The sequence below is a fragment of the Amblyomma maculatum genome, chromosome 4 (genome assembly GCF_055883805.1).
Source record: "Amblyomma maculatum isolate TAMU_Amacu chromosome 4, ASM5588380v1, whole genome shotgun sequence".
In the NCBI taxonomy this organism is placed as follows: domain Eukaryota; kingdom Metazoa; phylum Arthropoda; class Arachnida; order Ixodida; family Ixodidae; genus Amblyomma; species Amblyomma maculatum.
In genome coordinates, this window is record NC_139347.1 from 28,246,873 (window position 1) to 28,270,036 (window position 23,164).

The following is a 23,164-nucleotide window of genomic DNA, read 5'->3' on the forward strand; positions in this document are numbered from 1 at the left end:
AGTAGATGGGTTTCTGGAACTCTCTTCCTTTTTCCATGATCTAGCGAAGGTTAGCAATTTGGTCTCTAGTTCCTCTGCCCTTGCGAAACCCAGCTTGCACGCCCGGAAGCTCCCGATCCACATACTGCTGCAGCCTACCTTGGAGGATTTTCAACATCACCTTGCTAGCATGCGAATTAAGCGCGATCGTGCGGTAGTTGGAACAATCTTTGGCACTGCCTTTCTTTGGAATGGGGATGTAAACTGACCTCCTCCAATCCTGTGGCCACTGCAGGGTTGTCCAAATCTTCTGACATAATGTATGCAGAATGTTAACAGCGTCATGGTTGAGGTTTTGAAGCAACTCAGCTGGAATGCCATCAATTCCGTTAGCTTTGTTCTTAGCAAGGCTGGCTAAGGCCCATTCAACTTCACTCTTCAGGATGCCCGGCTCAAGATCAATAATCACAACCGTCTTATGTTGGCTTTGCACATTCGGGTCCTTCTTGTACAGTTCTTCTGTGTATTCCTGCCACCTCTTCTTTATCTCTGAGGCTTCAGTGAGGTCCTTGCCTTGTTTGTCCTTTATCACACCCAGCTTAGCACAGAAGCTTCCTTTGATATCTTTGATTGTCTTATACAGAGCTCCAGTGTTCCTTAATTGGCTGTTGTCCTCAACTGCTTGGAACTGTATGTTCAGGAAGGCATTCTTATCTCTGCTTGCTATTTTCTGAAAATCCGCATTGAGAACCTTGTATCTTTCTCTTTCCCCCATAACTTTTGCCATCCTCCTTTCCTCAGCTATTTGCAAAGCCTCTTCAGGTAACCAGTTTGCTTTCTTGCATTTCTTTTGCTTTGGAACTACCTTAGTAGCAACTTCTTGTATTATATCACGAACATCAGTCCACATCTCTTCGGGCTCTCTGTCTTCCAGATCTAATTCTTGAAATCGATTCCTCACTTCCACAGCATATTCTAATGGAATTTGATCCAGATCATACCTGAAAGTCCTTCGAGTTTTCTGCGTTTTCCTTAATCGAAGCTTAATTTTGGCAACAAGAAGCTGATGATCGGTGCCACAATCGGCCCCAGGCCTTGTTTTCACTGCTCGTATAGCGCTTCTCCACCTCTGCCGGCAAAGAATATAATCGATCTGATTCCTGTACAGACCGTCCGGTGAAGTCCATGTGTACAGACGCCTCTTGGGCTGTTGAAAATGAGTATTCGCTATGGTCAGGTTGTTTTCTTGACAAAACTTTGCAAAATTTCTCTCGCTAATCGGATTCCAACACCCAATGTGCATTTTCTTAAATAATATATTTATTAAACGTTTTTCTGCAGCTAACTACGTGATTACATTCCTGATTTTTTTAGATTACATAGTTGGTGTTGATAAACTCCCTGAAAGCCTTAACTATCGTGCTTCTCCTAGCTTTGACTCTGTGAATTCAAACATGTTAAAAGAATGCTTCAAAATATAGTTTCATAACACTAACGAACATCTTTCAGTAATAACTTTACACATCTACCGTCTTTGGCAAACGTGACCAGGCTGCAGGATTTACTTCTTAACCGTGTTTGGAGCCCTTGATCTATTTCAAAAGGTAAAAATGGTACTTAAAGATAAGAGTGACGGGCTTTTTTTTTTCGTACAGGTGATTAATAATTTGGCATGTCCTGTAAAACACTTAACTACAGGTTTAAGGAGAAAATCGGGCAGCCTGCTTACTTTTGGCAATGACCGTACTTTACCTATTAAATGTCATATTATCAAGGTGGTTCCTCTTCGTAAGTCGAGAAGCAAAAAACATCACCAATAATTGTCGCCCACGTCTCTCACATGCACTACATGCTGGTAGTTATTAGAGCATATAATCTTTAAAGCGCTGATAGAACTTCTTGAATAAAACTTGATATCTACAGAAGCACCACTTGGCTTCCATAAGACATAATTATGTGAAACTCAGTTCTTATCGTTCGCCTGTAAACTGTACCCCATTCTGGACAATTCTTCCTTCGCTAATTGCTTATGTTTAGACTTTTCCAATGCTTTCGGTAAGTTTTGTCAAAAGCTGCTACCTCTTATTCGTCTTATTCGCTTATTCGTCTTACTATTGAACCTAATCTTTTAAAATGGATTGAATGCTTTCTTAGTAACCGTTCGCAATTCATTTGAGTTAACGGTCATAACTTTTCGATTTGCTATGGGCCCTCCGATGCGCTTCAAGCGTCTTTACTATGGCCTTTACTATTTAGAATTTACATCAATAACCTTCCCTCTAAGATATCTTCAAAAAATTCACCCTTTTGCTAACTATTGTGCTATTTTAAACGAAATAGACGCTCTTACGATATTGATGGCCTTCAAACAGATTTCGCTGCAGTTGCTACCTGGTATGAATAAAGTATGTGAACTCCATACAACTAACCATGAAGTTGCATGAAACATGCTAAACTTTAAATAAAACGTCAGAGTAGCTGCATGTCTACTATTTGAATAACGTTCATTTAGAATCATAATATTATATAAGTATCTGGGCATATTTTTCTTCCGTCCTCACGTGTACAACTCACATAGAATATGAAATTAACAACGCTAACCGCATACTTACTTAAGCCATATCTTTTCCAGAGCCGCATCCTCTTTAAAGTTATTGCTGTATAAAATACTAGTACGGCCAAAATTGCAGTATTCATTACATTACGGGATCAAGGCGATGAGAAAATATTGAGCACCCTCGAACGTATTCAAAATAACTTCATTCGTTTTATTTATTTGAATTAAAGTCATGACGCGCGCCATTCAACATCCATCATTGATGCTGAACGCATTGAATTTCACAGGCGTTTTAGGTGGTGGTGGTAAAGGCGTTTATTGCATATAAATATGGGGGGCACTTAAGCCCCACCTTTAAGGGTACGACGCAATAGCATACATAGGCTACCAGCCCACATTTATAGACCCCATTAACCAAGCCATATGAACGAGCCTTAGTGAAATATAGGGGTAACGTGGAATACCAGGGTTCCGGCAGACTGATTCTGACATAACCGTCCCATGTGAAACGAGAGACCCAAGTTGGCAGCTCCTGCCGTTTGCAGCTACGTACGGCATCGTACTCGTGCTGACCAGTTGTTTACAAGATGAGCCGTTCAGCTGGCCAGAAGTCGACTTGTTGTACTTTTGTATTGGTGATATATTTTGCAATACATTACGTTTAGCATAACACCCAACCATTACTGTGATAGCCAATCAGAAGACGTTTTAAAGTAGAGAAGCTTTGTAGAAAAAAACATGTTGTCCTTTTTCTTCCAGGGTTACCGCCCTGCAAATCTGAGCCTTGCAGCATGGTGAGACCCGCTGGAAGGATGTGCTACATGGTGCAGGGGCGTCCAGAATCCTAATGGGAAGCAAGACGTGCGGTGAGCGTGGTTTGGGGGGCGTACCTCTGCCGGGAGCCGTAGCACATCCTGCCAATGAATCAGCGACGGCTACCGTCGTGTTCCCGGACTCTGCCGTGTGGGACGGACCGCTGGTGCAACGTGTCGCCACGCTGTCCGTCATCATGCTGTTCACACTAGCCGGCAACGCTGCAATAGTAGCGGTGCTGGCGAGGCCGCGCGGTGGCTTGCGCTCATCCTCGCGGGTCAACCTCTTCATTCTGCACTTGGCTGTTGGTGACCTGGCGGTGGGCCTGTTCACACAGACGTCCGAGATTCTTTTCGAGGTGCGTAAAGATTTGTTTTTATATAAATTCCATCCTTTGTATCGACTTATTTGAAAGCAACTGAATGATTACTTCGATAATTTTGCCCCCTTAATTGAAATATTTTATTTCGTTCAACAACCTTTAGAAGGCCATCGCGCCTTATCATTCCTACTGCATACTTTCTTCGAACATGGAATTACACTGCTTGACGGAAGAAATTAAACGTCATACAGCCTTGGACGCCCGCCCGCGCACAACAGAGACATGAAAATTGCCAACCTCAGTAGCTAAAGCACACTGCGCTAGGTTTTCAAGCCGTCAACGTGGCACCGTATAGACCGGTATAGACCGAAAGTGTTTGAAGAAAATAAAAAGAACAAGAAAACAAAAGGAAAAGAAAAATGAAGAAGAAAAAAGGAAGAAAAGAAGAAGAACAAGACGAAGAAGAAGCGCGTTGCCAGGACAGAAGGTTCGTTCGAACGTTGTGACGGTGATGTGCCCCGGAGTTCGACGTAGATACGATGTCATACTACTAGAAGTCTTCTACACCCAAATAAATGGTCAACGACGAGAGGCAAGGGGCGCTAATACGTGAAGTGATTCCCCTGAGGCATAAATAAAGCTGACACCCTGGAGTAAACTACAATTCGCAAAAGCTGTGTCTTTACTTTGAAGCGGAGCCTAAATGTAGCCATGAAGATTGCTTTCGCTTAACTCCAGGTTTCATCACAACCTAAACCACAGCTAATTTTTTGACGTATTTAAGTCTTTCATTTATAAGGTGCGAAATGAACTGATCTGCTCTGACGTGAACGTGGCATCAGTGGCAAAATGAAAAAAAAAATGCGCAGTTAGCGGTTATAGATGGCGTCAGAACACCGGATTTTCTCAAGCGGTTGCATTTCGTCCTGGGTGACGACTCAAGAAAGTCAATGAGGGCCATTGCAAAGGATCTCCACGTCGCAGTGTCGACTGTCAGTCTCGCTATGCACGATGAATTCAGGCATCATTGGTATCCAATGAGAAGAGGGCCTATATCATGAAGAGGGTGCAACTCGTATCCGGTAAAACTCGGAAGAATCGTCTGCTCCGGCCCAAGCGCTTGCTAATAAAGCTGAAGACGCCTGAAGAGGCTCGAACTCTCTGTGTTTTGTTTGTTTGTTCATATGAAAATGCTTTTAACCAAGATCAAGAGGTTAACCACCGTAACGGCATGACTTTCTACTGATGAGGTTCCAGCGATATTGCACACAAAATTTCCGCCATTTTTGTGATGATGTTAGCCGTCGTTAGCAACGAGGGTGCCGTCATGTTCCACACTTTCACTGCAGAAGGACTCCGCGTTAATAATGTTGATTACACCTAGTGTCACGGGCAGAGGTAAATTATTTTTGGTTATTTTAGGGCGGCCTCACAATAGAACATGTCGGATACGTTGAGTTGCGTACCACCGTTTTAAGGCCCTGGATGGAAACTACATAGAAAGGAAGATCTTATGTCTTCCAGCTGATACGGTTCCAGCCCCCACTGCCTGCCTCACACAGGATTGGATAGCTGAAAACCTTCACAACCACATAATCCCAACTTCTCGTCTCCTAGTTCTCCGGGCTTAAATCCTCTCACTACTATGCCTGAGGCGTCATTGTTACAGAGGTCAATCAAAAGCCGCATGGCACTAGGCTGGGTAAAGGTCGCCATTACTGACTCAATGGCCAATATTTCTAAGAACCACCTGATCCAATCATGCAGCTGTTTCTGAAACCGAATCGAACCGGTTATTGCTGCGAATGTCGGCTTCATTAAGAAATTGTGGAAACAAACATTAAGAACAGAAGTTACCAAAGTTTAGTGAAAATATATATGCTGGAGTTATGCTTCTCTCCCTGAAGTCAACACTGTGTCCTCAAGAGCATCGCACACCCAGGAGCTGGACTGGCAGTATATTTTTTATTTTTATTTTTACAAATGATGTGGCCTTCTGGAAGTGACACTGTAGTACTAAAGGTGGTGTAAATCTTCAGCAGCCCATAGAAAATACAACGATTGATAAAAAAGTCAGCTTAGCCGGCGTTATTAAATGTATTATACTGGCTGGACATGGGGTGAAGTGTTATGAATCAATGAAAGAGCTTTTACATCGAAAGGAGGTTGTGCAACTGTGATCTTAGAGAGGCGACAATGCGTCCTCATTCTTGTGCAGCCTTTCAAGGTATGCTAAGTGACACATTTTATTTCGTACATATTGATTGTTTTTCTTATTATTTCTTACACGAAAAAGACTTAAGACTAGTGGCATATGATTAAGCCACTTTCAAAGCGCTCACCAGATTTAACAAAATTAAGTTTCCTCTTCCTGCCACCAATATGGCAATCTTTGACTAAGGCATGTAATCTTCTTACATCAACCATGTAAGGCCAGCCCACGTGCAGCACTTTCTTAACATCAAATAGCAGACAGTTAAACCTTTTTCACAATGTGAGGTACGTTCGCCTCGAATCTCATCACATAAGTTTACGATGTCCCTTGGCTTATTCCATTTTTTGCCATTTCAAAGCAGTCATACTCGCCTATAAGTGAAACTCAATGTTACTTTATTGTTCTTCCTTTCTCTGTATTATAGCTCTACAGAACTCGGCACTAACTAGCTTTAAGTTGGACCGTGTACAAAACCGTTAACGAAAACCTCAGCCTACGTCAAAACATTCGCTCTAGGCTACCCTGAAGAGGCACAGTGTTGTTTTCAATTTTAATTTTACGTATGGTCTGCGTTTTAGGGGCTGACTTGCTAGAAAATAGAACTTTTCTAATGGTCTAAAGCTTCGGAGTTAGGCTGCTTGAAATTAGTAAGTGTAGGTAAAAACGTCTCGAAAAAAACTCTCCCGTAAGAAAATGCTTTTGAGGAAGCGGTCCCTAGATAGAAACATCCCCAAGCCTAAAATTGGCAGTAAAAAATGAATTCTTCCGGGGCTTACGGCGCAAAAAAAAAAATAATAAGATGTCTGGTCCTCAGTTCCCCAGCTTTTTAAGCACTCAATAAACAGATTTCATCAGCCGGGTAACATTACTCTTTAAAAAGCGTGCAATCGGGTGGCTGCTGGCAGTTTGGGGAACCACCCTTGGCAGAAGGGGTCCCTTGAACACCCTCACAATGTTCTGTGGGCATGTGTCAACCCTTTCGCAGACCACAGTTTAGAATTCTTGCCACACTTCCGGTGATGAGGGAGATGCAGTAATATAAGGACGGCAAGTCCAGCCTGAACCGATCGTTGACCATGGCCACCTGAAACACTCTCATTAATTCTACCGTCATTATTTTATGCACTCCCCGCGATAATATGATGTTTGACCGTTTGGCCATTTCCAATTCAACGGTTGAGTGGGCTGTACCATACGTTATTGCAGCACTCCACGGGGCCACGCAATCTGCGCCTTATAGCATAATGAACAGCCAAACCGCGTAGAAATGAAAAACGAACACGATGGAAAGAAAACACAAACAAAGTTAAAGCTAAAACTTGAAACGCAGATGTAAAGTTGAAGCAATAAATGCCAATGATGGCAAAAACTCATCGCCACAAATAATCCGGGCACCAAACGAGGCGAATCTGGTCGTTACAGCACGTTTGGTTGCACCCGTTTGAAGACATTTTTAAAGAGAAAGCTTCACTACGCTATTCAGTTCGAGCCATCAGGTATGCACGTTTTTCACCTTGAGAGATATATTTAAAGGTAAAACTGTGTTAAGCCTGGTGGTCGTCATGGGACTTTGGGGCATAGTCGCATTGGCTACCAAGTGGCCCGTGACCACTGTCAAGGTCAAGGTCGCGTGAGGTGCCGTCGGGTATGCACGGTTTTCACCTTGAGAGATTTAGAGGTCAAATTTCTGTGTTAAGCCTGGTGGTCGCCGTGTGACTTAGGGGCATAGTCACGTAGGCCACCAAGTGGCCCGTGACCACTGTCAAGCTCAAGGTCATATGAGCTGACGACTGTGTCAGGTGGAAGTACAGGGCACTAGAGGGGCGGTACGCGTATAAATAGGAACCCCCGGGCTCCTTCTTACGTTGCAAAATTGCGTGAGATGGAGAACGAACACCCTGCTACAGTAGCACGTCGGAACGCGAAGGCCCATCGGAATGAGGCCCTGAAAAGGTTGCAGGCCGAAGACACCGATGAAGAACGTTGGAGAAACGCAAAGCTTTTTTAAATCTAAGCTTGGCAATGAGCGTAGCCTTGTACATCAAGCTTTCGCTTCCCTCCAGGTTTAACCAACGTTAAACCATCAGCAAATTTTGTTCATTACTTTGCAAATAGGGACTTTTCTTCCGGCGACCCTTCTACAGAAGATTCTTTTTCGGGGACGTTGTTACCAGAGCCCGAGTCTTATGAGTTCGGCTGCTTGAGATTGAAATTTTCGAGTGGTCTGAAGTATAGAAATTAAGACCTGTTTAGAAGAACAACTTAAGCGCAACAGATTTAGATATGTCGATGGAGTTTGAATGTCTTTTCTATCGAACCTTTTCAGCCCCGGTTTACGAGCCACGTGTGCTTTCCACTGTCTTTATTATTATGTGTATATGTTTTCAAATATTCGCAACTATCGATTTGAATCGTCCTTGCAGCCCTTTTGCTGCATGCTAAAATACATTATTATATCAACTTTTTTTAGGTGCTCGAGAAAATATTTACACAATATATCGGTTTGATGCAATTAAGGTAAGCACTTGGCGTAATCGTTAGTATATGCATCAGCGCGTGCCTACAGGACTAGTACTCTACATGTTAACCACACAGGACGCGAAGCACTCAAAGCCAGTAGATGGGTTAGATGCTTACAAGAACGTGCAGGCAAACAACGAATAAAAACTAAACCAAAGCAAGTCGAATGGCAAAACACTGCATGATACAAACAATTCAACACTCATGCCGTAATTTTTAGTGCTTTGCTCCGTCTTACCTTTTAGTTTTACTTTTATTCCTATCCCACACCACGATCCTCCCATTACACCCACGTGTGGTGGTCTTTACGGTCCTATGATTCCTGATTTTACGTTATGAGGGCATGGCGCATCCAAGCGAGTCTGAGTTAGTGGTCGTAGAAGTGACCTTTGGCAGACCAAGTGGTTTGATGGTTTCCGTGTTGCGCGTGACTCGAATTTTGAACGCACCATTTGACGTCAGTGACTCTTGAAGCAAGCGCCGGCATCAGCTCATATTGACCTGCTCTCAAACTACTAGCGCCAGTTTTACCACTACTCGAGAAACTTGCGAAAGGATCGGTATGGTGCACTGTGTTTGTCTCCTTTCTTCCCATTTCAGAGGAATATGAGAACTAGCGCCCGTGGGTCACCAAGATAGGAAACTTTCATTATGGCATTCCTTTTCAACTTTTTGCGGCCCAGTATTCATCCGGGTACTGTAACGTGTCACATTATGTTTAGATATTCATTCTTTGTTCTTACCTGAAAGTTCCAGGGACGTTTGTACACGTGGTAAATGACGCCTAACGTTAGGAAATGAGAACTCCTGCATTTATCACGAACTCATAGTAACCTACCTGACTGTAACCTCAACAGCACCACTTTAGAATATGTACGCCACACAAGTGGCGTACAGATTCGAGAGTGGTACTGTTGAGGTGACAGTCAAGTAGGTTATTAGAAGTTCGTTATAAATGCAGGTGCTCTCGTCTCCTAACGTTAAACCTCATTTACCACGTGTACAAACATCACTGCCCTGATGTGAATGCCTTACAAATTTCATTCACATCATTTCTGGCCTCAACTGGACAACTCAGCTGAAAACCATCATCCTCAAACTAAACGACAGCTAGGATACGCAACTCTCACTTCGAACCTTGTGAAACTAAACTTGTCTTCAGCGAAAAAATCATTAACTGCCAACTTGAGGACATACCGTCGCCTAGTGACGTATATTTGTTTTTCGATTAACGACAAAGATATATTATTTAGAACAGTGCAGCTGGTTTAATCTCTTGTAATTATCATCTCGCTTCTAATAATATCAAGTTTAAACATTCGAACATTTCGAGCACTGGGCTGACCTTCCCACTTTTGTTACAATGGCGATCCAGCATTTATTTAAATCTCGGCGCGAAGTATATAGAATGCTAGTATTATTTATTACTATATAGATTAGAGCACTTTCGTGTTTCATATAGATTTTTGTCTTCACCCTTGTTATAACCTGAGATATGGCCGCCAAAATAAATCGTATATTATGTTACGATAATTCATTGTGCTGAATATCTGGCACGCACGTGTATTTTACAGAATACTTCATTTACTAAATAGAGGAGTGTAGCCCAATATTTATCCGCACCACTTACAGTGCTGCTGTAGATATCTTTGTATTCAACCTAATCGCCTCTTAATATTATGCGGTAATAAATATTAAACTCGTTTTTCATTTTTGTTAGAAATATAAGCATGCAAATATATTTGTCGAGTATTTTTGGCATGCCAGCTAGAAAGTTGAGCCGTAAGTACGAACTCTGTCTCTTTCAGCAAAGAAATCAGTGCAACGCGTGTGATTTGTGTGAAATGTAAGAACAGGAGATTATTCGGTAAACTTAAATAGCGCAACAATTTTTACCGTACAAAGCCTTCATACACTTTTTGTGCTTATGACTTTCTGCTTATTTTGTCTTGCATCACTAACATATTTTTCTTCATTTTAGAATAAATTTATTGGTCAAGGCACCGGCCTTGCGGATCCCTGTTACTCATGGCAAATTTATCACCCTCTCCCACACCCTAATCCAAGGGTAGAAGATTGAATCACTTCTAAGCTAATCTTTCAGCATTTTTTTTTTTCTTTTTAAGATTCGGCAGAACTGAAGCGTTACGGAAAGACAAACATTGCGTATGGTCAAAGATAATTATGCAACAATTTATCAGAAATCATTCCTTTTGTATGTGTCTTCATGGTACCGCGCAAATATGCATTGGTAAACGTACTATCACAACTCTTTCAGCGTGAGGCATTAGCGGCAATATCTACTATCGAGCGCTAGCGCCTCGTGGAGTCCGGAGAATAGCACAAAAACGTACTGAATCTTTCCATTTCAAGCTCACAACAGGCGAAAATCTTGCCAGTGATGGAGCTATGAGATAACGCAAAAGGTGAAACCAGTCGCGTCTTTTGTGTAATTTAATTACGTCGACCAACCTTCAACAGAACATGCAAGGCGCTCAATAGAACTTCGTCAGCTAACACACACTAGGCTCTCTCTTTTAGGAAACTTTTAAACAGGTACTGCTCACTCTTTTAGGTACCTGTTGTTCTTTTGAGAAAACACAAACTCTGCAGATCACAGGCTAATGCCGCTGATGCTGTACGTGATGCTGATGGCAGGTGGCTGCACTTCATACAAATGAATCAGAGAAAGCAAAACACCGTGTGCCACCATCGCTTCACGCGCGGACGCGGCGGTGAACTAGAGTTCCAAAAACCCCACAGTGCATCGCGGTGGTGGTGTAGAAACGAACCTTATTGCGAAACACATCTATTGTGTCATAAATAAAGCAGCGTTGTTTAGATAGTTATGCTGGAAGGTAGTGATAAAGCTAGTAATAAGAGGGTAATAAGAACAGGAAGCTGTCGTCATCCTACAGATCTCTGTGGAGTGCGCTGCGCAAGAAAATTTATTCGTGCGTTAAACGCAGATCTTGTTTGCAAGCGTTTCAAAAAGGACCTGCCCTCTAGTTGGGGAGCAGTAGCAAAAGCGTAAACACGGCCCTGTAGTAGAGCATTTGCGATATTCACAAATATTCGTGACCGCATCTGGTTCTCCAATGAGGCTCGTGAGCAGCATCCCATTCAGAATGTTTCCACCCCCACTGACCGGTTAAAGGTTCCTTCGCTAAATATTTCAAGCACCAGGTTTTTAAATTTAGTCGTATGCGTTTCCCCTAACATCTAAGTGGTAATGTTCAATAATCAATAGTAATTAATGATAATATACCCTCGTGTACTGGACGATGTCAGCACCCGTAAAGAACACCAAGGAATTGAAATTATGGACCCCTTAGGTACAGCGTTCCTCATAGCGTCAGTCGCTTTGAAGCAGTAAACCCCCTAACACAAAATTAAACCTCTCTTTGAATTCCTCTCCCGTCCTTATAAAGCTGATTTCAATGATGCGTGCGAACGGCAACCACACAAAGATGCAACACAGTGAAGCAGTTGACAGTACGCAACGCCCTTGCATCGTAGACCAGGGGCTAGTGCAGAAACAAAGCCTTCTGCTTTCACCGGTCTGTGTGGGTTATTTCGTTGTTTTGTATTTGGTGTGTTTTAAGCACTTTCTTTGTGTTTACTTCTAGATTTTGGCGATCGTAGGAATGTTCATTAATGCAATGGGCAGCATTGTTCAAAACGTACAATACTGAATAAAGAAACCATTCCCGCTGATTCCTTTTCATATACTTCACTAAACTTCCGTCTTTGCTTGTAGGACAGCTCAACGCTTCCAGTTAATTTGAAACTAGAGAATGTGCAGATTTATGAGGCTAACAAGTTAGTTCGCGAACCAAGGACGATGAAGGTTCTCTTAATATTTCATTGTTTTCTTTTTTGTCTCCGCCTTTGTTTCTTTTTTAAGTATTTTTAAATGATCCTTTTCACTCTCCTTATTTCCGTTTTAAATACAGGAGCCTAAGTCTTTCTGCCAGCTCCTACCTATTCCCATATACACGCAGCACTAAGAGTAGGCAGCATTGCAAAACGGCATTTTTGCCCTTACGTTTGGGACAAGGTTCTCCTCGTATTCAGAGGGATGGAGAACTGCGACAAGTGACGAAAGCCAGGAACGAAATGGTGTTCAGAACCTGGTCGATAGCTTTTACACACACACCCAGCCGATGTCCACCAGACAGTAGACAAAGGGAAAACAAAATGAGCAGAATGGAAAAAAAAAGATTATTTACGCATTAGCGAGAAACGATCACTGGCACCGAAAAAAGAGGCTGAATAAGTTCATAAAAAATTAAGTTTCCGCTTTTCTGCACAGCAAATTATCGAGGAAGTTTGATGAAAGCTACAACTTTCTCAGAGCGGCGCTAGCTGTCCCAATTTTGCTTGAACTAAAGACAATGATTGAGAAGCTGTCAGCAACCCGTCGGCTGTATGCGACAGGTGGCGCTCTAGTTGTCGTGGGCCCGGGAACTCAAACATCAGGAACGCACATATATGCAAGGAGCTTCCAGAGCAGCTCCGTGTTTCCAGGTTTTAGACAAGTATGGAAGCAGCTGGGCGAAGTTTATTGCTGGCCGGAAACAATTTTTTTTTCGTTAATATTGTGAACACTTATCGCGAACGTTATCGACATCTGTTATTACTCACCATCATCAAGTTATGGGTGATCATTCTTCAATGTCATTGTTCGCAGTGCCAATAAAGCTCACTCGCCAAGCTCACAAGGGGTGTAGGTGCGGGGTGCGACAGTTTATGTTACGTCAGGTGAATGATCAAATAACCAGAGCAACATCATTAAAGCTTACATTTCATATAATCAAGAACATTGAAATCTGGCATTAATATTCAAATTCGAGCGCCCTTTATATAATATGTTTACAGCCAAAGATAAGTGCCACGCAGAATAACTAAGGCCATCTGCTGTCTTAGCATTACTAAATAAAGTTTATTTATTTATTCATTCATTTATTATACCATCAACCTACATGGTAAACTATAGAGGGCAGGTGCAAATAACAAATGTAAATTACAAAAACACTACATTACTAATATAGAAAGTACAAATACAGAAAATCAAAACAACAAAATGCAGTTCACATAAACGTTAGGGAGCTGTTATGTAAAGCATATCACGTTAAACATGTTTATACAGTACTAGAGCCGGTATAATCCCAACAGCATCGGTCATTCTAGTAGAATTTGCATCTGCCATGTTCCGCTGCTCATCACTTCCAGCAGTACCGAGCGCGCGATTGACCAGGGTGCAGATGGGACCTGAATGAAATGGGCCAGCCAGAGAGATTGACGCCGTTGACATCCCCCCGCACACAATTATTGAGTGCGAGGCTTGGTGCAGAGCGGAGAAAATTAGGAAAGCAGCACGCCTTCGTAAACAGCGCGAAGCATGCGGCTTCGAGAGTGCCTGGGAAGATGGAGTGGCTGACAGAGTGTGGACAAAAAAGGTGAAAGAGAATGAGTGGGCGACTCCATTAACTGGCATGATTTACATGACACCCTTCCCAAAGAATCTCTGCCAACCTGTATGACTGGAGGCAGCCTGTCGTCATCAACGTCACATTTTACTGTCAGTAAAGTGTGACGTAAGTTCCATAAATTCCACAGCACAAAAGCAAAAGGTGTCAGTGAATGGACTCAGACCAGAGGCGAGTAACAGCAGATAGAACATTAGGGGCTCTCCTATTCAATGGGGAATATAAGGCGTCAACGTGGGCTAGGTATTACATAAATAATGGTTAAAAAAGACGCCAGTAAAACAAACTGATTGTTTTTTTAGGCCTTAACATGTGCACTTTGGAATATTCGAAAAATGTAGGGAACTTGGAATCTTTTTATTTTGACAGCTTGAGGTTTCCAACAAAACCTCCCTTTACAGTGGTGCTGTGCGTCCATTTTTATCTGTCTTCATTTTCCCCCGTTGCTTTTTATTCCCTACGTTTTATATTTGCAGTTATAATGTCAACTTCTGTTGACTCAAAAAATAATCAGCTAATTGTCGATCAACGTCGCGAAAGTTGAATAAGGGCGAGCATTCTGAAGCTACGCGCTATAAGCATTCGTTGAACAAAATTGTTTTATTGACAAGTGGTCAAGCCGCTCTGAATGCTGAAAAGCCAAACACAATAGTTTTCACATACAACACAGCTACTCCTTAAGCGGAGCACAAGAAATAGCTTTAAAATTTAAACGAGCTTAACCCGTGAACATTGGCGTGTAGCTCTGTTTTATTGTACCAGGCATCGTATCCAAAATGAAAAAAATATATATATAATTTAAAAACGGCTCCTGGACTGAGCTCTCGAAGATCGAAAATCATCTAGCAGCATGTAAAGGACAAGATTTCGTAAGAGAAAAATTTAACGGTCACCTCCTAGTAAGAATGAGCTTCTGATAACCGTGCACCAAACAACCAGCAGGTAAGTCCGTAAATAATGTGAAATCTCTGGTTGCATAAAGTCGAGCTGTTTTCAAAATTCGTCATCTGAACGCCCCGAATACCAGCATTCTTTAGGCCATTCCAGAAACGAATGGAAGATCATTTTATCAGCGAATATCCAAAAGTTCAAACCTAAATTTACGTTAACTCTGCCATTCATGTTGAGTGGTTTTTAACTAGAAATGCGAGCGCTTGGCATATTTTCTGGCATATCCATCATTTCTTTTTTTTTACTTTAAGTTTTTTAATTAAAATTTTCACCGAAGTAAATTCTTTGATTTGCTATTTTTAAAACAAACAAAAGCATCACAAGGAAAAGCCTAGAATATCAGTTATGCATTAATAAAGATTAGAACCACAAAACGTTGGGAGGGAGAACGGCGACAATACAAGGCCCTTTTCAGTATATTTTCGTACAGCGTCTAATGTGGTTTCTTTCCTTATTATCCTACCAACCAGCCCATAATTATATTCTTTTAAATCATTCCCCTCCTTCATCACAGCCACACTATAAAGATCTAGACATTCCGAGGGTTTTCTGCAGATTACATTTCTTCGCTTCAAGCAATAGCTTCGGCATTGAAACGCAAGTTTCCCAACAACGGCTCGGGCGAAAAGATATGCCGTCACTTCACATGCAAAAACTCATCGTACGCTGCTCACATTACTCGGAAGTGCCCTGCGGATTCGGAGCTAAGCACAAGGATGCTCACGGAACTCCGTATTGCAATACGCCCGGGCACGTACATTCGAGTAGTGGGTACTTCCAGCAGCACAACACAGCAAGCTCATCGATCTGCGCTGGGGAAAGGCAGTGCAATTCGTTTCAGGACCCCTTAGTAACGTGATCCTTTTAACAATGGAAGGTGATTATATGAGCATCCGCATATAACGCACTAACAGCATGGCGCAACGCGCCAACACTGTAGCTTCGAGCCAAGTGCACTAACATGTCTTCTAATAAATAACGTATTTAAATTAGTTGCACTTAACCTAAGCGCTCTTCTCATCTTCACCGCCTGTCTTGCACATTAAGAAAGTGGCTACAGGGCCCCTAAGCTTCGTCACATAAACAGGGATTAACTCCGAGACGTTAGCACAAAATACTGCACTGCAAACCTAGAATGGTTCCTCCCTCAAGCGGAATTAGGCGCATCGTTAGTCGAAAATGACGTAAATATCGCTGGTTTAAAAGATTACAATTCTGCACCCGCATTGGTAACGCAACCTTTAACGCTATCAGGTGAAATAAATGTGTAAAGCTCTTAAGACACTTTGTAATCACTTCGCACTCCCAAGCGAATATTTTCACGTGGGATGTTTGCTTTCTAACAATGTAAGGATAAATAAAGTAAAAGCAGGTGCCCTATCTACATTTGTGTGCATTTACGTAAGAGAAAAACCTGATACAGATTGTAGCGGATGCGTAGAAGTAAATTTTAATTTCGCAAAAGGGGATCGAGTGCGAGTTTAATGCTATCTAGTAATCGCCTCTCAGACAAAGCGTTCGCCAATATGGCTGCTGCAATGTAGTCTCTGTCTTTCCACCTGAAGAACTATTGCAACGTTACCTTTACCTGTTCATATTATCCCTCTTTAGTTCTTGATTATCTGTTTCTCTTTCAAATTTAGTCTTGCTTTCTTGCTTCTGTTTAACAACTTTTCTTTCTAGCCCCTTTTTTCTTGTTAACTTTGCTCTCGTTTCTGTTTATTTACTTTCTACTTTATCTCTTCTTTTAGGTATCTATCTTTTCTACTTGTGGTTTAGCGTGAATCGCTTTAGTCTGGCATTACGTCCAGAAGACGTACGCAAAACTGACCACCATTGCCTTCGACCAGAGAAGGTTTGCCATTAAATCTTAGTAAAGGGCGGTGTACACGGTTTGTTCTGAAGGCACGTTTGCGGGTTAAAATTATAAAAACAATTCGCTCTCTTTTTGAACTTTCGCAAACCTTACCGCTTACAAAACCGGTGTGTCGAACCTCAAGCCCGGAGCAGTAAAATTGGTGCGCCAGTATTCGAGCCCGGAAGTCTATCATGTCTCCCACGCGATGCCACGACGCCATAAGGTGGCAGAGGATGGGCACGGCTCGTTAACTTTCCAGCTCATGCTGTACTGTTTTTTCCCTCCCTCTCACCATTTTGATTGTTAACGCTTGCTCGCGGTACCAGCATGATCTCCGCCTAATGGAGTCGTCAGCGCCATCTAGCTCTATTTCCGTCGTTCCTGGCAAGGTTCCCACCATTCCAAAAGTTCGCATTTCCGCCTGAATTCATACCCTCTCTTTTAAAGAAAGATCATTCATCGTGGGCGTCACAGAAAGCTTAGGGAGCAATGGTGCCGAGATATTGTGTCAGGCATTATACTATTAACGATGAAAACAAGCAAAAGCAGCGCCTCTCTCGTGCTTGCAGAAACAACGCCTGAACTCTTGTTTTTGTTTTGCTCGGCAAATCCACCCCTTAGCCAATGTGTATCATTTTACTTTCTCCTCGAAGTTGTAATATTGCAGGATATACCTTCAACGCGTCTACTGCAGGAACGAATTTAGAACCGCGTTATTCACACGACAGCCGAGATATTTTAGGCAGGGTTCAACTCTAGCTGCTATAGTCACCAAAAAAACCCGATATCAAAGGCGGTCAAAATTGTGCCTGCCGAAGCTTGTGTTATTTTTAATGAAGCAATTCATGCAACGAGCATATTCGTGGGTTTCTTAGCCCATTGTGACGTTAGGTATGCCACCTGAACTCAGTGTGAAAACAATTTGAAAAAAATAAAATTGGTCATCCGGTGACTGAAACTTCTTACAAAAAGATGTTGTATGCCGTAACAATGTGTAGATTTTTCATGAAGATGCACACTCTCTTCTTCCCCCCCCTCCCCTCTTGGTATAGTGTGCAAGTGACACTGATAGTGCTGTGGGAATCGCGAACTTGTAGAGAAGAAAAAATCATTACTTGAGAAAGATGGCGAACGAGGGCAATGCAAAATAGATCTTGATTCTTTATTTATTTATTTATTTATTTATTTATTTATTTATTTATTTATTTATTTATTTATTTATTTATTTATTTATTTATTTATTTATTTATTTATTTATTTATTTATTTATTTATTTATTTATTTATTTATTTATTTATTTATTTATTGATTTATTTGTTTATTTATTTATTTACTTATTTATTTATTTAAAGTGCCTTAAAGCCCCAGTTCGGAGCTGAGAGTAAAGTGGGTAACAACTGTAAATTGATACACACTAGAATTCAACTTGAAAATTAGACACCCATGAAACACAGAGACAGTAAAATGAATTACAGCTGAAACAATGGTCTAATGATTACATTCATAACATCAAATGTGAACATGCGAAAAATGGAGTGCGGGAGCGGAAAAGAAACCATCCAACGCAACCCAAGAAGTATGGTACAAAATACCGCGGAGAAATGCAACTAAAAACGGCAAACAGCTCAAACAATATAAGCGACACATGCATGTGTGCACTGCCAAAAGTTGTTTCTTTCTACCTGCTGCAAACATGTCAATGTTAGCTTGTGCTTAAAGGCGGATAACGAAACAACTTTATTCAACGCACTATTAAGCGTCGAGAATGTCTTGGGTCACCAAGGCCAACTGTTCTTTCAGCTGGTAAGGATGGCTAACCAAGTCCGCCACGTTAGGAGAGGAAGGTGTGAAAATTTAGGTGACTCAATTGCAACAGGGCAGGAAAACATGCAATGTTCTAAGTTTGCATAATGCTGTAACGATCTTAGGATAGATCCGCAATCTAATAGCACGAGTAATCCTTGAGGCCTGTTTGAATGAAAATTAAGGAATCACTTCTGTTAGTGGCAGGTCCCTAAAGAAAATTATTTTCCCTTATTGCTACCTTCTCGTCTTCCTATTAAAAGCCATTGGTCGCCATCCCTAAGCTTTCGCGAATACTTAAAGGGTTGTTGATGGCGCTTTGTATGTCTGCCTGATGTTAATCTCGAGTGTTTTAGTGCTTTGCTTTTGTTTTGATCATTTGGACTGATTTTGCTTGGACTGCATGACACTGCTTTTTCTACGAACTTCACACATCCTTTAACTTCCTTTTTCCTAAGATACTTCTGTTGCTTAGGTAACACAAGTGGTGCCTTACGTGGTAGCCGCTTTAGATAACAACTTTTCTTTTTTTTTAGTTCTTATTTCGACTATTATCTTGCTGACGGCTGGATGGGTAGCGATTTGGTAACGTGCCACGCACTTGACTGTGGTGCTTATTTTTGTATGCCTTTTCCTATGGAAAATACACAGCTGATAGCCTGTTGATGTTAAATCTTTCTTGTGCTGTCTTATGCAGCCGTTCTCAAAAAATGTTGCAAGTTGCCTAACAGTTCGTTATTCCTGCAGAATATTGTACACGTGACAGAACACTGCCCTTCTCTGAAAGTTCCGCTTTAATCAGCACGTTCGTCGTTAATAACGCATAACGCAGGTATGCAGTGAAGGCCAGCATTCGCAAATTCGGTGAAGAGGCCGAGCATTCAGGTGCTAAAGACAGGGCACTCTTAACATTGCGAGTAGGGTGATTATGATCGGATGAAGGGTCCGATGAGTATATAGCGCAAACTGCACTGTGTGATTCGACCAACAGGCGACTCAAACAAGACCTGTCGGCGGAGAAAATAAATTAAGCGGCAAAGTACGAGTTCCTGCAGTAATCTCGCGTAGTGTTCGCGGATATCACCGCAAAATATTCGCGTCTTGATCTCGAAGAGAATGTTATTGTCTCTACATCGTGTAGGTTGCACCATACTTGGGATTTAATGTACCACCATACGAACCTTGCATGCCTTGTAAACAAGAGCAAGGCACATTCGTTGTGCACTCATCACTACCGCTTCCCGTTAGCACGCAGCAAAGACATATCTTAGCCAGAGACCGGAATCGAGTTGGAATTCCTATAACAAAAAGAACGCTATGAACACTTACTGTATACGGACATGAAATCGTGTAATATTTAATAGTTTAGCCATGGCAAGTTGAAATAACAGGTGGTGCATTTTTGCGTAGCGCATGAAAGAATGCGTTCGACATATTTTTAAGATAATAGGACCCAGCACTGATGGTATGGAGAAGCTTCTTCCTGGCTTGGGAATCTCTCATTGTGGATACAATTTTACAGCAGCAAACAAAAAAGAAAACAGACTCACTCAAGGAGAGGTCCGAATCTAAAATAAACAAGTAAGACATTTGAAGCGACACTGCGGACAAGAGACTCAAGCATATAAATAGATACTCAAGTGACAATGACGCCACTTCAACTAGAAACACACCTTTTCGGCTTTTCTCAGTGGCGAGACAGAATATACAATATCTTTTCCTGCTAGTGTTCGAAGAGGAGGGTGCGCAAACATAGTTTTCAAAAATTTCAACCATCTGAGTAATGTCCCTTCAATTTAATGCCACTTCCATGCCCTTCTATCGGTAGATGTTTTAGCATGCGAAACTTTAAAGCTTTTCTTACACGATGTGGTAAGCGAACACCGTCTTTGTCAGTCAATGAAATTCAGCATATTATAAATCCTCAAAGTTACAAAACTGTCGCCAATGAATGAATTTTTCGACGCTCCTTACAAACACTCAGTTTGTTAAATTTGGCTATCTCCTCCTGAGAACAAGGAACAAAATTACCTAAAAGGGTTGTTTACGAAATCACTTAAGAGAGCGAATACGCGTTAAGCACGTGAAAATAAACCCAATAATTCAACGTTCATCTATCAACTGCGGAATAAATTCGCCTAAGTGGTGCGAAAATATGCCTGGTCTCGACCGCGTCTTTGGGAGTGATAAATAGCTATATTACGCCTCAAAAATGCATCATATCTTCAACTCCTGGGAGCTAATTATTATCGGTGCCCCATAGTCACGCAATGCTCGCGTATGGCTCGTATATAGCATATAGCATGATTGACTGAGCTCGGTCGCTAGACCTCTAAGTGGTTCGAAAGATCTACTAACCAAGTGAACGACCACCCAGCCGACTGATGTACAATTTTGCGTTTTCCTTCTCTAGCAGTATAATATGATCTATTTGGATAATAAATATCGGCAATACTTTTAAAACATCAAAGGACACCTAAGCCATATGATGACATTTGCGCATTAAAATGTGTCAGTTCCTTTCATGACCAAAACAAAAATTATTTAGGCCACAATAATGAAAGTTTCCGCATCAGTCGACACCCTAAAACACTCTCTTATATCCTGATTAGTCGATGCCAAACGCCTAGCATACACATCACTTGTTCGCTCTGTACTCGAATATGGAATAATATATTGGTTCCCCTTCCATGCGCAGTACATGGTAAAATGAGAGAACATGCACAGAAAAGCGGTTAAATTTATATTTAAGAAGTACCACCTTCATGACTCCCCAACAAAATAATTAGGACAAGCCGACCATCCTACTTTTCAAAACCGAACCAGACTACTTCGCCTTCAGTTTCGTTTTCTTCTCCTTAATGTCAGCATGAAAACTGACATCATTAAGTACTTAGTACCGTCACTTACACGCAGTACCAGAACAAAACACTGTAAACACTTAACTGAAAACAGATTTCACAACGGCATATTAAGGTACTCTTTCTCTTTAACAAACGATCCATGAGTGGAACTGTTTGCCTTGCGATATTATCAACTGCCCATCAGTCGAAACTTTCATCGCTAGCATATGAAACAAAGCTCTGTAGTGCTCGGTAGCAATGACATCACGATCGATACTGATTCAATAATCTTGCTTTGAGTCTTGATTTTTGTTATTTTTAAGATTTGTTAACAGCTGCCATCTTTTTGCGGATGTATTGGTGGTTGTGCGTGTATATGTCCTACAACTTGGAGAATACCATTTACTCCTGATTGTTTTGCGCCTGTGTGTTAGGCACGATGTGCAGATATACTATATTGGTTTATTTTTTTGCGCGCCTACTTGCAGTGTGTATATTTCAATGTATATTGTGCCCCTTTCCTGCAACGGTCTTAAATGCGATGCTAGCACTATGTTGAAATAAATAAATGCCTTTTATTAACAATTTTATTTATGCAAATCGGCAAGGTCATTTCACAATAGAACAGGAAAAGTTTATTGCTGTTCTTTTATCGCAAAAACTGACGTAGGGAGCCTCATGAATTCTCAAGATCATCATTCTTAGCTTTCCTTCGCGTGGTTATTGTCCGCGCATTATTCCTCGGTAGACAGTTGTGGAAAGATTCGAGATGTGGAAGGAAAGTCCGTGGATAGCGGTGATACCATGTAGAACTCCTTAAGCAGTCGCACCAGCTAAGGTCTATAGAAACAAAGTACTCGCATCCAATTGGGCTTCCATGAGCTCGCTCCTTATACTCTTTGTATTGTTTGCAATGGCACCTACACCTAAAGACAGCACTTTAAGCGTAAAAAAAAACGCTTAATATAAGGTTCTCTGTCTGTGTACAGTCAATAGTCATTATAGTTGTACAGGTTTTCGATGAGAGACGCCTTCAGTGTTTTTATTTAGCAAAGCCTTTGAAAAATCAACCTCAGTAACTTTAATGCAACAAAATTTAGCGGAATGGTGAGCTCACAATGAATTCACCTCCAGCTCTTGACGTAACTATCACTAAAACCAAATTCAATTCGCCTTTTCCTGCAGAATCTATGCCCAAGCACACATGGCAACAGATCGATGACGCAGGTGTGAACAAAGGGGAGGCGAAGCAAGACGCGTTCTCAGTGCTCGATTAGTTCCAATAATACTGTATTTCAGTGTTTAATAAAACAAAAACATTGGCGCGCTGTAGAGCAACAGCATGAACTTTCCAAGTAAATGCCGGTACAATTTGTTTTCGGAAACCTCTCGGAATATGTTGACTTAACATTGCACTGCAACACGTAGCTCCAGAACACTTCCACATTCTGAACTGCTCCTAGAACCATGCCTGAAAGCAGACTTAAGCTTTTACTGGCTTATTTTTTAGTTTTTTTTTTTCCTTCGTATAGAAAACTTCCCGCTCGGTCGCCTCTGCAAACATCAAGTTCAATCTGACTTTGCACTTCCAGCTGAAAACTCGAAATCAATGTCCCGGGAATTTGTTTGCGCTGACAAAGCCCTCATATTTTTCTGCATTTCTTTACCCACCTGAGTACGGAGAGATGCCCAGTGACGTGTAGCCGACTTTCAAATACGAATTGCAGACAACAGTTCTTTTGAACATACTCCCACGCAAAGAAAGCTCACATTTAGAAGCTCCCGCATCGTCGAGATCTGAGTTGAATGAG

The 23,164-nt window shown here is 41.6% G+C and overlaps 1 protein-coding gene across 1 annotated transcript in view; it reads left to right on the forward strand.

The window, feature by feature from the left end:
* Positions 1-3,383: 3,383 nt before the first annotated feature.
* Positions 3,384-23,164, forward strand: part of LOC146190545 (gonadotropin-releasing hormone II receptor-like) — a 62,820-nt gene continuing 43,039 nt past the window's right edge. Inside the window, exon 1 of the mRNA XM_084599804.1 lies at positions 3,384-3,707. Coding sequence (XP_084455930.1) covers positions 3,384-3,707 — 324 coding nt within the window. The remainder of the gene's footprint in view (positions 3,708-23,164) is intronic.